Source organism: Xyrauchen texanus, chromosome 36 (genome assembly GCF_025860055.1).
Source record: "Xyrauchen texanus isolate HMW12.3.18 chromosome 36, RBS_HiC_50CHRs, whole genome shotgun sequence".
In the NCBI taxonomy this organism is placed as follows: domain Eukaryota; kingdom Metazoa; phylum Chordata; class Actinopteri; order Cypriniformes; family Catostomidae; genus Xyrauchen; species Xyrauchen texanus.
Window position 1 is genome coordinate 29,949,226 of NC_068311.1, and position 23,946 is coordinate 29,973,171.

General features: G+C 37.4%; 1 protein-coding gene across 1 annotated transcript in view; it reads right to left on the reverse strand.

Moving 5' to 3' along the window:
- Window positions 1-2,085: 2,085 nt before the first annotated feature.
- The window catches only part of LOC127629439 (ATP-binding cassette sub-family G member 1-like), a 48,950-nt gene continuing 27,089 nt past the window's right edge, over window positions 2,086-23,946 (reverse strand). Inside the window, exons 4-15 of the mRNA XM_052106531.1 lie at window positions 23,297-23,429; window positions 21,912-21,962; window positions 20,485-20,630; window positions 11,883-12,006; window positions 11,620-11,734; window positions 10,677-10,825; window positions 10,328-10,429; window positions 9,679-9,847; window positions 8,853-8,953; window positions 8,247-8,405; window positions 7,880-7,998; window positions 2,086-5,007 (exon numbers count right to left, since the gene is read on the reverse strand). Coding sequence (XP_051962491.1) covers window positions 4,779-5,007; window positions 7,880-7,998; window positions 8,247-8,405; window positions 8,853-8,953; window positions 9,679-9,847; window positions 10,328-10,429; window positions 10,677-10,825; window positions 11,620-11,734; window positions 11,883-12,006; window positions 20,485-20,630; window positions 21,912-21,962; window positions 23,297-23,429 — 1,597 coding nt within the window. The 3' untranslated portion in view covers window positions 2,086-4,778. The remainder of the gene's footprint in view (window positions 5,008-7,879; window positions 7,999-8,246; window positions 8,406-8,852; window positions 8,954-9,678; window positions 9,848-10,327; window positions 10,430-10,676; window positions 10,826-11,619; window positions 11,735-11,882; window positions 12,007-20,484; window positions 20,631-21,911; window positions 21,963-23,296; window positions 23,430-23,946) is intronic.

Consider the following 23,946-nt stretch of genomic DNA (forward strand, 5'->3'; position numbering starts at 1 on the left):
ACTGTCCCTCATTCTAAGTAGAAATGCTCTTCCAACCGAATCTAGTTAAAATATCTATCAAACATTGTTCAAAACACAGATTGCATCAATTTGGTGTATAATTATAATGGTCATTACACTTGAGTTACAGCTCAGCATTCACATTGTGCCTGTAACAATTTAATAATGCTCTGAGTTTTCAAAGGATTCACACATTTTCACATTTAATACAAAAAACACAGATAATAAATACAATTCTGCTTCATTTTTGTCACATTTTCACTTTTGCATTGACTTTGCAGTTAAATACAAACATGTTGACAGAACCAGAAACCATGAAAAAAAAAATGTGCATAGATGTAAACAAACAAAATAGAATTCATCAATGACTGTAACCCTGTAATGTGGTTAAAACAAGTTTGGGTGATATAATGCAAGTATGCCAGATGAATGGATAAATGAACAAATCTTTGTGAGATCCTTGATGATTACTAACATTACCTTGGAAGCTGTGTAATTCAGGAAAATCAAAGGCATTTAGAACCGTAAAGAGTAATGAGAAAGTATTTTTAAATAGATTTTTTCATAAATTACGTTTCTCACTATTCGGAAGAACATTTTAGGGTTTGGGTTTGTTATCAAAATGATGAAAAACCTGTCACATATTTGTTTATTATTGCACCTAGGTACTTGTTTTGCTTTGCGAATATTTCAAAATTTTATTCAGAGAACAATTTATAGTCATGCTGCCAAAATTAGTATTTGAGGATGAGATTTACTACATATATTGTGGCACCATGAATACATAGGCAATTAATTAACACCAGAAAATATATTGTTATGTTTAAAATATGTTGTATGGTGCCTTAAAGGTCATTTGTGTCATTTTTTCAGATGTTTGGTCAAAATGTCACAAGATAACTATAATAAGCCATTTGTAGTTTGATTTCCCCTCATTCAATATATTGCTTTCTTTGTTCGAGAGATCAGTTCAACATACTTACATTGGCTTAAATGGAGTTTACCCAAAAATGAAAATTCAGTCATAGTTTACTCACCACTGTGTTGTTACAACCCTATATGACTTTCTCTCTTTTTCTGAACACAAAGGGAGAAATTGTGAAAAAAATGTGTTCTCAGTGATGTCATACAATGGCCATTTATAGTGACTACCTCTTTAAGCTTCAAAAGAATGCAAAAATATAATTAATTAGTCTCATAAATTATACCACGAGACTCATGAATGTTATGAAAGCATATGAAAAGGTTTGGTGAGAAACAAACTAAATCTAATGTATTATTTAGTGATAAGGCATGAGAGCAACAGTTCACGCAGCCCCCTCGCGACGTTGGGGCATTCATTCGAAAACTAATTTTGTTTATCTAAAAACAGGTCCTCTACAGCAATAGTGACAAAAGAACACAACACAGCTGCACAAAAAACAGAGAACAGAACTTACTAAACATGTCTCAAGAGTTTGTAGTCAAAGAATTTATGCATTTCTATGCCCAGTCTTGTTTTTTTTTTTGTTTGTTTTTTGGACCAATGCCAGTTCAAAGAGGACGGAGTTACCCGCACGATGCTGAAAATAGAAAACAAGCGATCAATAGAATGTACCATCACCATATATATATAAAAGGCAACAGAGGTGTTTTTGTTACATTTATATTGATAAACTCTTTTTCTTAGTTGTGAAGTTTAAAATAAGCTTAAAATAATGATGTTGAGTTTACGGTTAGAATTCATATTCATGAACAGATTCATTCGGACTTGACTCAAGTCCATTCTCGGCCCCTTTTGGACTCAGGCTCAACTCAGACTTGATTGTTTAAAGACTCGACTCGACTCGACTAAGGTTGACTTGAACCCAACACTACAAAATATACCTTTTATCGCGTGTAGTCTGCCGTCAGATAAGGAAAATAAGGCTGGGCATAGAAATGCATCAATTATTTGACTACAAACTCTTCAGACATGTTTGTAAGTTCTGTTCTCTGTTGTGTGTGCAATTGTGTTGTGTTCTGTTGTTGCTATCGCTGTAGAGGACCTGTTTTGAGATAAACAAAACAAGTTTTCACTTGAATGCCCAAATATTGTGTGGGGGCTGTGTGAACTGTTTAGTGTCCTCTCACTAAATAATACATTAGATTTAGGTTTAAACTGCCATTGTATGACATCCCTTAAGTAGGAAGAAATGGTATTAAGAAAAAGAAAGAAAGTTATATAGGGTTCTAACAACACAGGGCTGAGTAAACAATGTATGAATTTTCATTTTTGGGTGAACTATCCCTAGCCAATTAAATGAGTCGGGGGGGAGGACAATCTGGGTCTGTTCCAAAACTTAATGAGCTGCCTCATTACCTCCTGCCTACATAGGCAGCTGTCCTCTATGACAGCATTCTAACTGAATATGCCTCATAAGACACGCAGCGCACACAAGACTGGATTTGCAACGGATTTCAATATAGGTGATGCGAGATTAATGACACGATAATCTAATGATCAGAAATATGCATAGTACAAACATATTTTGGTTAAAATTGTCCATCCATCCATCCATCGTCAACCGCTTATCCTGTGTACAGGGTCGCGGTGGTTAAAATTGTCAATTTTCAATTATATTAAACAGTTCTTTATTAATAAATATGTCTAAATACATAAGCATATTTATAATCCAAATGTCTCCCACTTTGACCGCCATCTTGGATTTATTTTTCCACTGAGCTCTTCACTGTGCATTCTGGGATCGCCTAATCTGAGAAGGAAACATACAATGATACCTTAAAATTTGGCCAAAATTGAGATATCGTATGAGGCAGCAAAATTAAGATATCTACATTTTGGAACAGCCGTCACATCAGGAGCACACCTGATGTCTTAAAATACTGCCACTGAAGGAAGCTCACAACTATTTTGAACAGACTCTTTGTTTGTTTGAACAATGGGAGATGTGGGCAGGGTGTAAGGTGTGTTTGAGAAACCTGTTTGAGACAGTCATTATTTTTTAAATTCCGTTTGGTGACACCATTACAGCATTAATTACACACTATATCATACATTTTTTAAGCAGGCAACACACATACCTAGTTGATATTTTTCCCCCCGTTTTTAAATCTAATGAGATCCAATCATATTGAGATTTGAAATCTCTTTTGGGTTCACGACCATAAACTAGGTTTACATCCAAATATTTAACATTTTTTAAGCGTATAAATTAAATAATTAAACCAAAAATTCAAAAATTCTACTTTATTAAATGTTAACATGAGACGTCACAGAATGAGTGTAATATCTCATATAATGTGGCCTAAAATGGCTGCTTAGCCCATACTCCACCAGCCTCTGTATACTTGGGAAGGTCCATGTGATAAACTGATCTGGTGGATTGTGAGGACCCTGTGCAGGCTACCCTGTGAAAGTGCACCATGATTAACAGGCAGATAGTCTTCTGATTAACTAAACAAACGATTTGATTGCGTCCCGCGGACATCTTTTTCGCCGCTGTTTAATGAGCTTAGGGCTATTACAGAGACAGGCATGGTATTTCATGGAACCTAATTCAGTGATATCTGATTGGTAATAAGGAGGTTTTCTGCATGTAATTTTATAAAATATTCACTTACAGCACCTTTAATAAGCATGACTTATGCTAAACTCAAGAAAGTCCCCCTCTGCTTAGCACATAAATTTTATGCAAATTTTATGTTTATGCACATATCAAGAGTTTTCATTAAAGTTTCTTTAAACATGCACTCAGTAATTGTTTGAATATGTTATCTTGGACATACACTGCCAACTAGCGGCTTGGATGCAGCATTTCTCAAACACAACAGTTTCAGTCATCGATGCCAATGTAGAAATCCGCATTTCAAAGTCAACCAGCATTCATTTAATCCCTGAGTGACATTGTCTAATAGGAGGGCAGTTACTGAGAATAAGTGAGTAGTAATTGGCTGGTCATGTGATCCTACCATGGCAGTTCCAATGTGGGGACTCTCACTGTGCAGAATAAAACAGCTTTTATAAGGTCATTGTTATGACTGGAGTCTTCATCACATGGTCATGATATTATACATATTTTTCAAAATTACAATTAATTGGTTCAGAAATCAAACTTTTTAAATGAGGAAAAAATACTAAGTGCACATTTAAGCGCAAATTTAAAATGTGGATAAAAATTGTTGGATGAAAACCCAGTAATAGTTTAATCTGAAACAAGGTTGTACTGATGGGTGCAATATGTGGAGACCAGCTCATAAAACATTTGCACCCTAAAGTGTGAAGACAGCTTTCTGAGTTCTTTCTTTTACAAGTACAGTAGCCATTACTAACATAATGATCACTATTTAATAGTGTAGAGGGAATGCCAAGGTAGACCAGAATAGAATTTATATGTCTGTAGCTCAACTGGTACAGCATGGCGTTAACAACACCCAAGTCGTGGGTTTGATTCCCAAGGAACGCACGTTTAGTTCAAATGTGTAGCTTGTACTTTTGGATTAAAGTGTCTGCTAAATGCGTAAATGTAATGTTACTTTGTCTGTTGGTCCCAAATCTATTGCATTCTAAGCTGTCTTTTCTTATAAAAAGCACGCAAAAGCTGGGCATCTATATACTTGTACTTTAAGTACCATCCAGGTTTCTGTCCAGTGTGGGAAAACCTGGCTTTGGCCTGCACAAAAAGCAATGGTTCTTTTTGAGGGAACAAATCACCCTAGCTTTGGCATTCTCTGACTAGCCCTCTCTAGGCATGAAAGTATCGACAGTACTCTCTTTCTCCATCTTTTCTTCCACTTGTCTACCTCTCAGCACTGATCTTGTAGCGGAGAACAAAATATGCAATCAGACGGAGTGACACAAAGAAGATGCCTAGCACAATGAAGTCCAGGTAGAGCTTTGCATCTTCAACGTCCAGCTCTTTCAAAATTGCTTCTGACTTCTGGAAGTGGCATGTCTCATCTTTATCGCAGTGCAGGTCCTCACGATCTAGCCCATAGATGGACAAAATGACTCCTTCGAAACCATACCTAAAAGTGAGAAGACAAGCAGCTAAGAAGGGGACCACTTGACATATTGAATGCTTTGGTATATTGGTTGGGTATATTTACTTTAGAGACAACATGAAACAACATTCTGACAGCATTTAACATCCATAACATATTTCCATGTGAAACAGAATCTTCAGATAAATAATGTAGGGTTGGATTTTATCCATCGGAATTTGATTGGAAACTTGAATAATTATGGTAAAAAATAAACGCTGACAGGGTAATCAGGATGCTGTCTTACCCTGAAGGGGAGTATTTTGTGATAATGACCGGCTGACTGTACATTATCCCACATGGCTGCCTTCCAAATAATTAAAATGACATAAAATATTGATTTGTATTGAAATGATGTTATTATGTCAGAATAAAGAGATTATGTGGTCTATAGATTTGAGAAAATTAATGTCTGACTGCTCATCCCACTTATTAAAAGACTACTTGCTAAAGAAATATATAAATGGATGTGAAACATTGGTTAGTAATCACAGCGTGATGCAAGAAGTAGGAAATATATATTGTACGATATCACTTAATCCACTAATGTGCTGTTGGTATTCAGAAATATCAGACCGCTAGATGGTGCGATTGACAAAACAGAATCAAGTATTACAGAGAACCGTATAATAATATTGGTTAGTATTATTTTTAAATCAGAAGACAAGTTGTTTCGGAGAATGTTATTAGTGTTCCTTTAATTTTCCTGTAGCCTAAACCTGTAAAGCATAGCGCTAGCAACCCCAATGTTGTAGGTTATGATACCTTCATGTGCTATCGGAATTATCCTACTTCCTACTTCTGAGGTGGTAATTACGCGTAAGTCGCGTTCAAGTGCTTTGTTGTCGGAAAGAACAGGAAACATGGACGATGCCAGGTTCAGTCATACATATTTCTTAAGGAACTTTTATTTTGACACCATAATACATATTACTCATTTAGCTTGCTGACGATAATGACATATTGGACAAATACAAGCCATTTTCACGGTGTCAAAATGTACAATGGATGCTGATATGCATAAATTAATGTTTACGACTGAAACAGCAAGCACTAAGAATTAGTTGTTTTAGAAAAATGAATAAAACCTCACTACATTCACTACAGAAAGCTTACTCTCCTCCGTGATGTTGAAAGCTGACAACTCCTCCCAACTCAGAAATTCAGGTTATTGTGCATGTGCAACTTCAGAGTGGGAAACTCATAGTTACGATACTTTCGATAAGAAGTGAAGGCAGCATTAGATTCCCAGGGAACAAACAAATTAATAATAATAAAAACTACACCTTGTTTTGGATCAAATCATCTGACAAATTTTTAACTGCATTACAATTTGATGAAAGATTAATAAACAAACATGCACTTTTGGTTACTCAAAAAATTTATCAACTACAAATTACGATGTAATACGAACGTAATCAGATTATTACTTACTTTTAAGGTACTTCATAAAACACTTCACAGAAAAGTTTTAGTTTTTCCATTCAACAAATTTAAATATTGTCTATATTGCCACGCTTTGCTCCCTTACAATGACTCCATAGGGGCACACCCTTTCAGCTGTCACAGAATTCCAAATAGATTAGCATAATTCATGTTTTAAATGTATTATACATAAATAATATTATTTTAGAAATATGTGTAACCTAAGTACACCCAACACTGCAAACATGTTTCTTTGAATCACTTCAGTCATTGTTTATTCACCCCTGTGTTGTTGTAAACCCAAATTACTTTATTTCTTTTTCATAACACATAGGGAGTAATTGTGAAAAAAAAAAACATTGTTCTCAGTAATGTCATACAATGGCAGTTTATGGTGACAACTCAGTTGTCTAATACAGTGACTCTCAATCCTGAAGGACCTCTAACGCTACACATTTTGGATGTCTCCTTTATTCAGCACACCTGATTCTACTGATTAGCTCATTAGTAGAATGCTCCAGGATCTGAATTGAGTGTCAAATATGGGAGACACCCAAAATGTGTAGTGTTAGTGGTACTCCAGGACAAGACTGAGAAACACTTGTCTAACAAATTATTGTATGTGACTCATGTCTTGTTCTGAAGGAATCACATTTGATTTGGTAAGAAACAAACCAAAATATAATGTATTATTAAGTGAAACTCTTGACCAACTGTTGATCTCCTCTGCGCATTCATGAGTCATGCATGTGAGCTTTAGAGCTCTTTGCACAAGAGCAACGGTAGTTACGCTGCCACTCGCGAGGTGGGGCATTCAAGCAAAAAAATGTGTTTCGTTTCGCCTTAACAGGACCACCAGTGATATTAACAAATGAAAACACAGCATAGCTGCACATAAACCAGAGAACAGAACTTACAAAACATGTCTGAAGAGTTTGTAGTCGAAAAATAGATGCATTTCTATGCCCAGCCTTATTTGTTTGAACCAAAGTCCTCATTAAAACAGAGAAATTGGGCTGAAGGTAGCTAGAGTCACACCTTGCCCTACTCAGATGACAAATGACACACAATTAGTTATCTTTTCTATGTTAATCAGAGTTTTTTGTCCGATGCAACATGCAACAAGCAACAGGACATTCTGTCGATTGCTTGGTTTCTATAATTAACGTCTATATAAACCTTATCGTGTTCCTTCAGAACAAGACGTGAGCTGCATACAATAATTTATTAGACTTCTGAATTATACTTTTGTGTCCTTTTGAAGCTTGAAGAGGTGGTCACCATAAACTACTGTTGTATGACATCACTGAGCACAAAGTCATATTGGGATATAACAACACAGGGGTGAATAAACAATGGCTGAATTGTCACTTTTTAAATAGGTTCAAATCTATATTAAGCATTTCCTTAGGCTGCCAACAAGATGACTTACCTGACATAGGAAATGTATGATATCCATTGGAGGTATTTTGGGATAGTGTCAAAACTGACAAAGAATCCTGAAAATAGTAGCACAGGAATGGCTGTCACTGGACCAACAAAAGTGGCTACCTGTGAAAGAAATATAATACTGCATCATTATATCATTAGAAATAAAAAGTTTTTTGTATTGATGACACAATTTTTTTCTTCACAAAAATATGACGAAAGTACTTGACAGACAGAATAATGGATTCCAACACAATTTGTAATTTGCATTTTCAACAGAAAGTCATACTGTATGTACAATAGCTACAGAATGGATTTCCCCTAAAAATATGTATCAAATAATATAATATATATTTATAGTAAGAACTTACTTGTAATGATGTAGATGCTGCTCCTATTAGTAGTCCCAGTGACTGTGCCACAAGTGACGTGAGTGTCCCTAAAGCCAGGAAAAGAATGAAGCGGACAGCATCTGAAGGTTGAGACGTCATCCAGTACACAATGCTGCAGTAGGCCACTGGGAACAAAATCTGTGAGCCAGAAACAAAATGCTGATTCAACAGTTTTCATTTTTATCAGGGAAATAAATCAAAGATAGCATCTGCTTCAAAATGAATTTTGCCAGTTTTCGGTTCGCCAGAAAATGTTATCCAAGTCTCCATCAATAAAACATCCATTATGTTATTTGTTTGAACAATAGGAGAATATTTCTTCATGTTGATAAATGCAGTTTGGGACAAACAAAGCATGCTTCTGTAATTATAGACGCTCCAATAACACGCTTATACCATCTTAGTGATTCCCCTGTTGTTTCTGCTCTCTGTTTAACTACTTATTCAATAGTATTATGAGAAAAAAAACAACATAAACTTCATACTAATCTAATTTATGAATATCTTGTTTAGAACCACAACTGACCAAGCTGTTTTACAGCAGGAAACCTCAGAAGTAACTGGATGTCTAATTTGTTACATTACCTGAAACGGGACGTCTGCCATGGTTTTGGCCAAGTAGTATGCCTTTAGGCTGTACCAGTAATTCAGGTGTTCTCTCAGAAAGACGCCCATCTCAAGGGGAACTAAAATAACAATGAGGAGAAGATTAGCATGCATCACATGTTATTTTTTTTTATTAAGTTATTGGCTAAGTTATTAAGTGATCATCTTGTCAGGTGTTTTCATATTACAGGAATAGTCAGTGTTCTCACCCATTTTAATGAATGAATTTCCATGAATTTTCAATGACCATTCCAGTGGTTTGTGATTACTGGATGAGTATTTATTTCAAAATCATTCTAATTTATAGTGATTAACTTAAGAATTATTAAGACCGTTCTGTAGTGTTTATTTGTGAACCAATTCAGCAGTAATAATAAACAGTATTTCAAACAGAAATAATCATTTGCAACATTACTAATGTTTTTGGTTGTATTTTTTACCAATTTATAGCATATTTGGTGAAAAGAAGCATCAATTTCGTAAAAAATGTTTTTACGTGTATTTATATATATATATATCTTTTGTTAAAATAAAAGATCCCATAAAATATTTAAATAAAAATAGATTTGCCCACAAACCAGCTTACAAGCAAGTTTGAAGAGAGGAGCAATATGAAAGTCTAAGATACATTTTAGAGGAAAGTATAACTAAAAAATTATTGTTGATATTCATTGTTGATATTTACATGACTTTTTGATCATTTGAAAAGTTCTACAAAGTAAAAGTGCAAGTCATCAAAGAGATTATTGCAGAATATAATGGACCTTTTTTATAAAGATGGAACATAAAAGACAAAAACCCTCACACGTGAGAACGGTGGGCATCAAAGCTGCAAACATGAGGAACAACATGGAGAAGAACAGGAAACCAGAGTTGCTAAGGACTTTTTTGGCCTCGTTGCCAATGCCCAGATATAAAAGACCGATCAGAATTCCAATCCCAAGATGAGATATGATGCGCAAGTGGGTCAACACCTAAAAAGGAAACACATTTTTCAAATCAACTTGTTTATGCACCTACAGTAGTGTGCCATTTAAAGTTCAAATTGAGAATGTCTTTTAAATGCTAAAAGAAGTCCTGATTTTGAATTTAATTTGAACTGAGTTTAAAAACAGGATGATGAATTCTAATTTGAATTAGAATTTAAGTTCATATAATCAAAATAGAATGAAATTCAAAGAATGGCTGTATTTGTACTTTTTAATAGTACGTTTAATTTGTCAGTATGAATTATCAATAAACATGTAATATACACAATATGTGTGAATTGCCAGAAACGTTACACTTCGAAAACGACACGTTTAGGATGAAATTCAGATAATGTTTTTATTGAAATTAACATATTATAGCCCTATCTTCTGTTCCAGTTGCATAACATCCAATGCACTTTAAAGAGCATATTGGATGGCTGTGTGTATTACTAGATCTCTCCTCTAGGTCGCAGTGCTGCTTACCGTATCTCTCATGATACTGAGTAAGGTTCTCTTGAAGAGAATACAAAACTGTGTCAGGCAGCTGGCAGAAAAACTATGGCAACCCTCAGACAAGGATGAGTCCTACAGAGAATGAATTATATTATTGCACTGATTATTTGCTAAATAGTATGATTTGATATAAAAATCAGGGTGTATTTACTAATGAGCTTAGATTTATGATGCCTCCTATAACAATTAAAGTGCATTCTACATTACAGTTATTATCTCACACTGTGAGAATATCAAACAAGTATTTACATCTCTCAAAAGCATAAAACCTACATTTTACCATGGTACACAATGGCTTTCTATATTTCTTTATACATACCTCATCAGATGGTCTGTGCCACAGGAAAGGATAATGAACCCCGTTACCATTCATTTCACTTTTGTAGTCTTTCTCACACTTCGGCTCTTGGACCGCCTTCACAAGTCGAGCCGTCTGGTCACCATATTCACCAGAGGCCACTTCCATTACTGGAGAAATTAGTAAAACAAGCTCAAAATGCAGACACATCATGACTCTGGATATCAAACATCTGCACTGAGATTATTTTTTATTAATGAATAGACATGGTCCAAAATTAACTCTTATCTTAAGGGCTACATTATTTAATTATTATTTATGTATTTATATTTTTAAAAGGAAAACTGATTGGAAACTTATGAACAACAACATGTCTAAGAAAAACCGCTAAATGTATTGTGGTATTGTTCCTGATTATTTTATTTTGGAGGCTTAATGGCAGGAATGTGTTGCCACGTTTCATAACGTTCTAGAGTTATGAAAAATATATTTGTGTTTCCCAGCTAACCTTTGATGGATAATTTTCCACAGGGTCAAAAGTTGTTAGAAGTTATCAGACTTGTGACAGTCAGAAGTACTGTAGAACTTTTGTGTCTCTATGTTGTCATTTTTAAAGGTGAATGTTTAATTTTTGTGCTACCGGCATCACCAAACAGAATTGCAAAAAATATGTTTTTTTAAACAGTCCCACCTCAAACTCATGCCAATGTCGGGAAGGTCGGGATGCTTGATAAAACAGACTGTTTTTTAAAGCACCACGGATTCACAGTGTTTACACTTTTTGGGAAAATCAACTGGCTTACTTACAGTTGTCTCTGCATATTATTTTGGGATACAAGAAAGTATTTTAACAAGGATAATTACATACTTCATCTGGACAGTTTGTAGATAATTTTAATTTGCATTTGGTGCTTTGCAAGTGTAATTTATGTCCCCCTATGTACAGAGAATGATATTTTCTTACTGAAGTCTGCAGGGTTGTGATAGGTGGGGCAATGGAGTCCCAGTTCTCTCAGATAAGGAATTAGGCTTGATACTCTTCCCCGGTAAATACACTGGCCTTGACTGAGGACATATAGCTGAAAAAGAAACATTAAGAATGAGATGTGAGAGGTGAACACTGAAGAGTTGAGCAATATTTTGCATAAGGAACAGTATGCATTTATAAAAGGAAACACAAATTACAGTAGGATAAAGCTTAGACACAGAGTATAAAATTGTGATCACCTTATCGAAGAGCTCAAAAACTTTTGCACTGGGCTGGTGAATTGTGCATATGACTGCTCGACCCCCTTGAGCAAGAGCTTTCATCAGTGAGACCACCTGGAAGCAAGAGGAACTGTCCAGTCCACTTTAAAGAAAAAGACAGGAAAATAGGAAGATGAAAGGGCGGGCAATGCTCTTCCTATAATTAAAGAGTTAAAGTATTACAAAACAAAACCTGTTGCTGGAACTGTGGCACAGCAATACCACACAAGCAGGAAGCAGAAATTTACATACACCTTAGCCAAATACATTTAAACTTTTTTTACATTTAAAAGTCCTGACATTTAATCATGGAAAAGGTTCCCTGTCTTAGGTCAGTTAGGATCACTACTTTATTTTAAGAATGTGAAATGTCAGGATAATAGTAGAGAGAATAATTTATCTCAGCTTTTATTTATTTCATCACATCATTCATAACTTGGGTCAAACATTTTGGGTAGCCTTCCACAAGCTTCTCACAATACGTTGCTGGAATTTTGGCCCATTTCTCCAGACAGAACTGGTGTAACTGAGACAGGTTTGTAGGCCTCCTTGCTCGTAGATGCTTTTTCAGATCTGCCAAGAAATTTTCTTTCAGATTGAGGTCAAGGCTTTGTGATGATCAATCCAGTACCTTGACTTTGTTGTCTTTAAGTCATTTTGCCACAACTTTGGAGGTATGCTTGTGGTCATTGTCCATTTGGAAGACCCATTTGTGACCAAGCTTTAACTTCAACTTGAGATGTTACTTCAGTATATCCACATCATTTGTATTCCTTGTGATGCCATCTGTTTTGTGAAGTGCACCAGTCCCTCCTGCAGCAAAGCAACCCCACAACATGATGCTGCCACCCCATGATTCACGGTTGGGATGGTGTTCTTTGGCTTGCAAGCCTCACCATTTTTCCTCAGAACATAACGATGGTCATTATGGCCAAAAAGTTCATTTTTGTTTCATCAGACCAGAGGAAATTTCTACAAATTCTGTAAACTGTCTGTAAACAATTGTTGGAAAAATTACTCATGGTATGCACAAAGTAGATGTCCTAAATTAATTGCCAAAACTATAGTTTGCTAATATGAAATCTGTGGAGTGGTTAAAAATTAGTTTTAATGACTTCAACCTAAGTGTATGTAAACTTCTGACTTCAACTGTATGCATTAAAAACTACTATTTACTTTTCTTAAATTGAAATCAGATTACTCTACTAATCACTTAATAAAAAGCAATAACATTACTTTCCTTATAAGTTACTTTCTAAAAATGTTTTAGCTCAACAAATTAAAAATATGTTCATTGTCCCATGCAAGTAATACAATCTTTTCTCCCTTACAATAACTATTTTGGAGGTGTACACCCTTCCTCTGTCACAGAAATGCAAACACATACACTGTATAAAATGTGCATAATTTTTTTATAGTAAAATAATGTTGTGGGAGGGCGAGACCGGGTCGTGATCCTACACACCCGGTCCCGTATTAGGCTAATTAAGCCTCCGTGAGGGATAAAGGTCGACTGCAGGGGATTGTGCGGGAGAGAGAGATCGTTAACGGACATGTCCGTCATGTGTGTGTTTATGTTGTCTTTTAAGTTTATCATTAAACGATTATTTATATTGAAAAGCCGGTTCTTGCCTCCTCCTTTCCATTGATCCCTTTACACTGGTGCCGAAACCCGGGAAGGAGGAGGGATACGCCATAGTAGAGTTCTCGCCACTACCGTCCACCTCAACAGAGCAGCTGCGGCCATCTACCGGGGGATGAGGTGCCCAGCCGCCTGAAAGAGGACGATGGCTGCCGACCGTGAGGGGAGAAGGGGCTCCTAACCGATCGCCTGGAGCGGTCAGGGCCGCTGCCAGGGGTGCAGGAGTCACCTACCGGCCGCAGAAATGCTCCGTCATGTGTGTCATCTTGGACTTACACTGACATCTAGCTGGTTGGATGCAGCATCATTTAAAATCAATAGTTTTCAATTCCAGATGCCATTGTAGAAATGTAGTATTCACTGTCAGCCATAATAGCTTTAATCAATGAGTGAAAGTGACAAATAACAGGATCGTTACTGAGATTAAGTGAGTAGTATTCGGTTGGTCATGTGATTCTAAAATGATAGCCCCCATGTGCGGACCATCTCCATGTAGAATAAAACAGCTTTTATAAGGTTACTATTATGACTGGAGTTCCCCTTCTGTCACTCACTCGATGTTGTGTTGATGTAGTGACACTAGGGGTCGCTCTTGGGAGCTCATTCAGATATGTTATACAGAGCCGAGTGGTTGTGTGTCTCAAGCTGAATTCCACTGCCGGTCCATTCACCTCTCAATGAGAAGCGTTTGCTGTTGGATATATGGTGCATTCCAGCGGCTTTCTCTCCATCTGCAATATCAGTGCACAGTACGCCCCTGGGTGCTTCAACAGTGCTAAAAGTGTATATATTCTGAGAAAAGAGTATATTTTCCTCTATTAGAGCAAACACATTGACTTGAATGTCTTTTTAAAGACTAGTTTTTTTAAAGATGCCCTTCCGTCTATGTGAAGTTTCTGGGTGCGGCGGTCATTACCTCACCACCTCTGACGGCCACGATCGCGGCCTCACGTGTCTGGGCAGTAATCATGTTGAGGAAGCATTCGTGGATGGTTCATGTTCTCATTGCAGGAACATGACCATGGCAACATTGCGGTGGCAGCTTTCTTTCTTCCGGGGGAAAGCCACTTCAGCCATCCCCGGCACCGGTCCTTCTACCTACGGGTATGAGGCTGGCCTGGATGAAGCTGGAGGCGATTTGGGGGCTCCATTGGGTTCTGTTCCACTGGGTAATCCACCGCAGTCTGCTCATTCCCCAGCATGCTCGTTTGCTCCCGTCCAGTTCTGGGGCAAGACAGTCAGCTCGCCTCAGTGCCAGCCTAATGTCTCTTTCGGAGCTCGCAAGATAAATGAGATTTCAATCATTGCATCAGAAAGCGCCTTGGTGATGTCAGACGCAGAGGACTTGATTGGGCTAGTGCCTTCAGGTGTGCCGGCTCAGTCTGAGGCTGATGTGGAGTTGACCGCCATGCTTGTCTGCACTGCCACAAGTGTCGAGCTGAAGTGGAACGCTCCACCCACCCCTGAGCACTCACGGCTTGACAATTGGTTCATGGGGTCAGGGCGCTGCTCACGCCAACCCAAGGGGGAAGATGTCTGCTGGACCTCGGGAGCTGGTGACCAGATCACTCCGTCCCCCGGTGGTTGGCCAGGAGGATAATATTTTATTCCCCTTTTGTTTTGTGTTTGCTGTACTCGGGAACCAACATTGTCAAAAAAGAGCAGTTTCCTCTCTCCTTGGGTCACACAGCCTGTGCCCACAACTGCAGTTACCTCAGTGACCGGACACCGAGCACTCGCAGCCAGGACCTTGTGAACATGGGCCACCGTCTTAGCACTTCCAGCTGCACCACATAAACTACACCCCCTGCCAGCCAGTTGTGACGAGTCTCCAGGATGGCCCAAAAGGCCCTTCTCCTCAGTCGCCGACCCGCACTTTTTAAAGTCCTATTATTTTGAGAATAAAGTCATATCGCTATGAGATTTAAGTTGTATTATTTTGTATTTGTAATATAGCCGTTTAGCCATATCCGATTACACCCTTCTGTTGTCTGTTCTTCTTATAAAGTGTGTTTCTTCAAGAGTGTCTTTGTTTCTATAGTTCAGCCTACTGATGTCCATCTTTTTAATCCTGTTCTTTGTGCATCTGTTCAGGTCCAAGCCAAAGAAAGAAATCTCTATGAAGTTGAGAATTAATACATTTGAAATCTCATCTTACTAAAGCATCATTATTTCTGTAATAGTTCACATATTTTGGCGCCTCAACAAGGTTACAAACAACTTCCCTATTTGTCAGTATTTTCATGCAATTTTAATTTTGAGAAGACAAACTCCTGGACATATTTTCATCGCTTTTGGGCCGGACAGCTCCAATAACGAATCACTTTACCTTCTACTTTATAACGTGGCATCTACGGGCAGGTTTGGGAGACAGCAGTAATTAATAAAAAAACTGATCAAATAACGGAGAAGAGCGTTATATCCAGATGCCATGTGTAGTCGATCCCACTATTTCATCATGTTTAAGAGAAGATTTAGGTGTCTGGATCACAGTAAAGATGTCTCGGCAGAGTGTGTCAAATGCGGTCTCCGGAATCCTCCATGGCGCTCAGAATTTAATTGAGTTCTGACCACTTTTTGTGGCCGTGTTTGCACTGTTAGCTGATCTGTATCACTCCTTTAGTGAAAGGGGCGCTAAAAAAGTGCATAGAGCACGTGCTAGTAAATAGGGTATTTACCAGGCACAATTCATTCTTAGTGAGTTCTTTTTTTTTTTTAAATGTACGATCGTTTACAATCATCTTACGTAAGTGCTTCTTTATTGGAGCTGTCCGTTCCAAAGGTGCTGAAACTTAGTCTTCTTAAAATTAAAATAATGTGGAAATACTGACAAACATGGAAGATGTTTGTATCCTTGTCGAGGTGCCAAAATGATCTATTACAGAGTTTAATTACAGAAATAATGATGGCTTTAGTAAGACTAGATTTAAAATGTATTAATTCTCAACTTCATAGAAATTAATGAAAGTGACGAATAGAATGCATGTAACGTGAAAGTATGCGATGTGCATCATAAGGGGCTCTCATAAAGCCTAAAGTTTTATTTTTTTGGGGCTTGAACAAATGCACAAAGAACAGGATTAAAATGACGGACATCAGTGGGCAAACACACTTTAATATATTTTGAAGAACATACGACAGAAAATCCATCAATGCGTGTCTCTGATGTGCTGTTTGTTCAGACCAAGTGTGCCACACAAGCCCTCAAAAGTGAAACCAAAACGTCTCGATCACCCCCCCGTGACTGGTCCTAGTATAGGTCATAAACCCGCCTCCCCATGTTATTCAATGGGACGTGAGACCAACTAAACAATTAAATTACACTTCACATATCTTTTTTCCAAAGATAGTTTCTGTCATTTACTGTAGTTTCTATCACGTTGACGTAATTTCAAGTGTTATTTTCAAGTTTGTTTTTAGTTAGTTATTTGATGCTATAAAAACGGTGCTGTGACATCATGATTGACAGCTGTGATTGACAGGTTCTCTGAGCGAAGTAGTCACTGAAGCACCAACTGACTATTTTTCGGGATCTTCGGAGGACTGAGGAGATTGGAGCTTAAATTTAATATCTAGACTCAAGTCCCAAGATGTCAGTGCCATATCGGGACACTGGCGGCTTCAGTTCTCACCAATGGAAAAGAGTGAAGGGGCATCGTCCATCTTTTTTTTTATAGTCTATGGTTCAGACGAGTGCAGCGGGAGTGTGTCTCAAGCGGCAAGTTCACTTTAAATATCAGATGTATATACAATCTTAACAATCTTGAACCTAAAATGTATTTATATTGTAATTATCCTTATCATTATTGTTTACATTTATAATTGTCTTCGGATCTTAATTTGTATAAGTAATTTTCCACAGATTGGAGACTTGCGTGATTGCAAAAGGAAGGGTGCTTTTGTATTTTTTTGACCACTTCCGTGTTGTGATGATGTAATCAGATATGATGTTATTTTTTTCTAAACATATCCTGCATATATTTCTTTCATATCGCCCAGCCCTACTGTGCACTTGTACCCTGACAGCCATCAAGCAGAATGCAATTTGTACATGTAACTGCATATAAACAGACTAGGACTATTTAAATCATCCATTGGAGGGAGGTAAAAGAGGAGCTGGAGCGCGCTCATTGCACACTCCCACCCTAAATATTTAAGTTTTAATCTGCAGAGTCACATTACTCACATATGTCTTCTAAGCAAATATGTTCAATAAGAACATTTCTTTCTGTTGCCATTCCAATTATGCTTATCAAAGAAGCCCAATAAAACTGTATATAGTAATGTATAATATGTGATATAAATTGAGATCTATCTTTAGACCTAATGTACACCTATTGTCACGTTCCTGTGTTGTCTGCCCTATGTTCTCGGTTTCACCCATCACGTTTATGTCATGTTTCCGTGTTGTCTGGTCCGTGTTTTCCGTTTCACCCGTCACCGATCCCGTTCCATGTCACGTTTTCCCTGTTGTCCGCCCTGAGTCTTACTGTCTGTGTGATAAACTACAATTCCCACAATTCCTGGCCTCTCTCACTGCCTGCACTCTTCATTGTTCTCACCTGTGTCTCGTTTAGTCTTCATTGTGTTTGTGTATATAACCCTGTTTGTTTCTCCTTTCCCCTGTCGGTCTTTGATGTATGTGGACGCTTGTTACTCGTGCTGTCTGTCTTGGTTTATTCCCCGGTACCCCCTCTGTAAGCCTTCCGTGTTTGGTTAACCCTTTGTATACCTCCGTGTTTTGTTTTACCTTTTCCCCTCGTGGATGTTTCCTTTGTTCGTGTTTTTTCGTGTTGCCTTTTTATTTAATAAAGTCATCGCTGCAGTTAGATCTTCATCCCGTGTCTTCATTCACCATCACCCGTGACACCTATCATGTCACTTAACACTTTTATATCCTCTGAAACCATGTGCAATGGCTTTCCAATGATCACAATATATTAATATAATTTATTACATTTTCATTTGTATCTGATAAACTGTGAAAGATGCAAAAGATGCAATCGTTGTTATAATGTTTCTCGTAATTTTGACTTTATTCTCAAAATATTCCACCTTTAATCTCATAATGCTACAATTTTATTCTCGAAATTGTGATTTATTCTCAAATATTATGACTTGATTCTCGAAATCTTAGATTTATATTTTTCTTTCATACGTGGCACCAAGCTATGCTGAGAAATACCATGTCAGTCCACAATCAAGACATGCTGTTCATTGGATACCTAAAGCTAAAGTGTGTATTTCATGTGCCACTTGTGTCATCAAATGAAATCGCAACATTAATGATTGTTTTTAAACAGGTTTCCTGAATGCTCCACCTGTCTACCACTGGTACACTTTTTGGTGTAAAAATATAAGATGGGATAGGAGAAAGTATCTTAACTTCTATCTTTAAATAGAATGATGGATGCCTTACAGAGCCTGCTAGGTAAGATTAATGGAAAGGCAGTAATATTCTTTTGTGCCATGAAAGTGTCTATTAAACCGTGTAAACTCTTAACGTGACACACAACGATGACGGCTGTGTCTCATTTTGAAGGCTGCGTGCTAGGTAGGAACTTTGAAGGCTGCAATATTCTGAGTGTCCTCCTTTAAACAAGTCTTGTTTATATGAGACGGCCTTCGTAGGACAAATGGAAACTGAATGTAACATGGTTGCTATGACAGCACGCCACTTTTTAACAAGCATGAGCGCTTTGAGTGACAAGGGAGGAAGGGAATGTATCAGTTAAATTTTAGGAGAGTTTTGATGTAGAGAGAAAAGTAAATAGATTTTACAGGTGTAGCTTTAGTCTAATACTTTATTTTAATTATATATTACTATAATTATCCATATTATATACTCTGCATCCGTCTACCTAGGTACTTCAACTTGGGAATTAACATGACTTGCGTTTGAACATCATATTTACAGGCAATTTTGCATATTTATTTTTAGACATTTCCATTGAAGTAAAGAATTGTGGGTAATGAGTTCACACGAAGGATACACCTCATGCGTCCTCCAAATTCCCATGAAAGAAGGTTGCATTCGAAGGCTGCATTTGAAGTGCCCTACTCGCTTTTCTGAAATGAGATAGCCTCGATGACATACGGGGCTGACAAATGTGACATACGGAGGATGCAGCCTTCCAAACGAGACAGAGCCGACGTCAAAAAACGGTGACTGCAGCACGGAAAACCACAATATTTACTAGTCTCCTCCGTTGCTGAATTTTTCTTATGCGACGGAGTTCTGCACCGCGACTGGACAGGGCGCTTATTTGGAGAGCGAGATGATGCACCTCCATTTTTCCCACATCTGTTTTGAAAGCATCGCCACATGGGTACGCCTACGTCATTACCAAAGCAACCCATGCAGATAGGTCTGCCTGAAAAGATCTGATTTGAGAAAAAAATCTGATTTGCCTGTAGTCTGAACATAGCCTATGAGATCATATTAATGATAACGACATTGTTGTTATGTAACAGCTTTGATCTCCATAAAAGACATTCTGTTTATCCTAGAGTTAACATAGCTCAAGGTTAGCTCTAGCATTGTACAAATTTAATTTCTACAGAATCGCTTTAAGTCAAAATGAATTTCGTTCTCCAGAGAATAATTTTTTGTTCATAGAGGGTAATCCCAGTGGAGGATATGGTCTGAAATCCTCAGATGAAAAGCTTAATAGAGTCCACAGAGAGCAGGGCAATACCCCAACTGGGTGAAGCCTGTAAGTGAATACGCAATTAAATTGCATTCACACATTACAAGGACATAACAGAGAAACCTCATGGGTGACAGCTTTTGTTTTCTCTTTTTCAAAAGAGCCCAGATGGGTTCATTTTGTCTCATGAACGTCATACTATGCCATTTAGGCCTCAGAAAAGATGACTTATATTCAACCTTAAAAGTTTTTGGATCTTTTTGCATCTTTGCACAAGAGGAGGGCTCACCTTGTGGGCTCATCGAAGAACATGACAGGTGGGTTGTTGACGAGCTCCAGGGCAATGGCCAAACGTTTCCTCTGGCCCCCCGACAGGTTAGATGTGCGTGTCTTGGCACATTCTAGCAAACCAAGTGCAGTCAGGATTTCTCTTACCTACAACAGCAGTATATCACTCATACATCACAATGAACTGACTTAAGTACACTCACTTATTTTGATTTTGCCAAGTAGGAGATGTTCCTGAATCAACATCCTTGTTGATCCTGGTACAGTATTCCTATCAACCAATCAGTTTTTATAATTAAGGTAGTCTTAGCCTCAGATGGTAAACCCATGTCTTTAGTTTTTTCCACTCAATGAATTTAATATATTATCTATATTTCCTTTTCGTTCCTCCATGTGCATTGTCACAAACAAATCACACATTTACTCATTACTCATTAGGGGGTGTACGCCCTTCATCTGTCACAGAAATGCAAACAGACATACAAATGAACATAATTGGTGTTTTACATCTATCTTAATTATATTATTTTAGAAATGTGTGTAACCCAAGTGATTTAAATATAAGTAATTATCTAAATTGAAAGTCAGTAACTGTAATCTGATAACAAAAAATGCAATGTAATGTGTTACACTGCTTTTTGACTCAAATGTAATTAGATTACAGTGACCAATTACTTTGTAATCAGATTACACCCAACACTGGATACAATGAATGCTTTTAAAGAAGAGCTAACATCTGGAATTTCCAGTGTATGCCAAGTTAGTGCCGTCAAATTAAAAAAAAATCTTTCAAGGAATTGTTATATATAATTGGATGCAATTGAATGTAAAAACAAAACAAACTGGATGGTTGCTTTAAATGTTGGTCAGACAGTTTCTTTCTAGGTAGGCAGTTTTTGGCCAGAAAAAAAAAAATCTCTGTCTACACAAGACTAGGTGGGGAGTTGGGGCTTGAAAAACATCAACCTATTATTTCCCTCTGATTATAGAGATAGTTAAAGGTAGGTTTGGGGTAAGGAAAAGGGTTAGGAAAATGTTTGATAGGAATACTGTTTCAGCACCTACAAAAGATCTTGATCCAGGAACACGTCCTACTTGGCAAATTCACCAACATACACACACACTGTTCATCCACAAATATCTTTTTTAAGCTCAGCTGGTAGAAAATGGTGTTAGCAATGCCAAGGTCATAGGTTTAATTCCCAGTAAACACACATACTGATATAATATATACCTTAAATGTAATGTAAATCTCTATGGATAAAAGCCAAATGCATAAAAGTAAATCCACAAGTTTCTCATGCCAGATCTTCATTAGTTGCACCACAAACATGTGATATTTTGTTTGAGGCAATCATGGCTGAAGGTGTCAAATATTAGACTGCAAATATATAACTAGGCAGAAAGCTTCACACGGATCTCACTTACCACTTCTCTTCTGCCTTCATCCTTTTCCTGGAGTTTGAGATTAGCTGATACCTGAGTAGGGAGAGTGAGAGATTTAGAGCATTAGTGGCATAACTAAAGGTAACAGAGTGATTTACATGAACTCCTTAACACAACAACTTCAATTACATGAGCGGTATTCCAGTAAAACTGGGCTCTGAGAGCCGATTATTCTATTTTTCTGAGTCTGTGTAAGCCACATTTGACATGAAGTAATGTGCCTACCATTAATCATTTTTCAGAAGTTCCAAACATAAATCGAGAATGAGCATGTTTATCTATGCCTACCAATTATATCCCAAGGATATACAGTATTAGTGGCTGCTTCCTTTAAACCATCTCAACCTTTATGTCTGATGTATAGCTGGCCGTTCTGTTGCCACTGTTGGGCCCTTGAGCAAGGCCCTTAACCCTATCTGCTGCAGGGGCACCGTATCATGGCTGACCCTGCACTCTGGGATATGTGAAAACAAATACATTTCACTGTATATCTGAAAAAATGTATAATGTGTGACCAAAATAAAGGATTATATTCTATTAGGATTCTATACCAATTATGTCAAAATTGTCTTTCTAATTCTTGCTTTAGTCAGTGCAGAGGGGGATCTCACAGCTCAAGCCCAGTCCTATGCCTGAGCCCCTCCATTAGGAACAGCATGCCAAATAAGTTTACCTTAATACGGTCCAGGACTACATGAACCAGTGAACTCATTAATTATTTTAAAGGATCTCAGCTTTACAATGACACCAAGATTAAGCTTGTAGTCCTCTCAAAGGCAGAAATATTAGAAGAAACAATGGGGACGGTACATGGGATCACAAAATAGAGTGAATGTCAATGGACAAGCAAATGGCGAATGCTCAGCTGCGTTAGAGGGCCAACTCTATTTTTGTAGATGGAAGTTTTTTTTTTTCTTAGTATTTGCTGTATCTGAATTACATGCTTTCAAAGCAAAGACAGGATAAAATAAATAAATAAATAAATACAAATTTGTTTGTTTACAATAAATAATTATTTATGAATAACCGGAATCTTCTTTTTTTATTTGGGGGGGTGAGGGTTCTGTAAAATTATACCAATATTTTGCAATTAGTTACGGTATTTGTGGGAAAACTTTAGGCATCTTACTGAGCTAACAAGTCTCACTATAACGCTCACACCTCTATTACAAAAGCTAAAGAAAACTTTCTTTTTTTAATACACAAGTACGGTGAAGTGTGGTAACTTTTTTGTTTTGAACTAGTTATGTCTATATTGTAAAAATGTCTCATACAACCTTATCGCCACCTCTCAAGATTAAGTAAAAGAATGAGGATTGTAACATGCACTATGCAAGCTCAATGACATAATATCAGCAGACACGTACCATCATGGCTTCCTGTATGGTGAGGTGTGGCAATAGCATGTCATCCTGCATGATGTAGCAAGACACTTTCCTGAATGATCGCAAATCTCTAGGCTGTCCATTAATCAGAATTTCTCCCTTCATGCCTGTTTCCCTGTGTGAGAAAGCACATATATTAAGGAAGATGCTAAATATCTTGCTTAAATCTGTTATTGACTCCTTATGATGAATTGCTGCTGTTGTAGCAATCCTTATTTTGGATAAAAGTGTCTGCTTAATAAATGCATGTAAAAAAAAAAAGTACCATTGGTTTTTGGACATGATACCAGGATACTACAGAATTGTTTTGGACATTTACCATTGTGATACATTGGCATTCTAATACACATCCAAAAGTATGTGGAAAAGTGTGATAAATTGTGAATAAGCTTCTCACAAAGGAGACTGCAGATGTCAAGATATATAGTGAAAAATGAGTACAATAAAAGTAGTCCAACGGGCGATGCGCTGCATCTGATGTGCACTCTGATGGCATACAATAGATTTGTGTGATGTAGAGAGTGGAATTTAAATTATTAATCACTGTAAATCTTCTCCTGGTGCACAGCATGTCATATCTTATTCAAACATATACATCACAGAATAAGGCAGTCGCAAACGGTCACAAGACA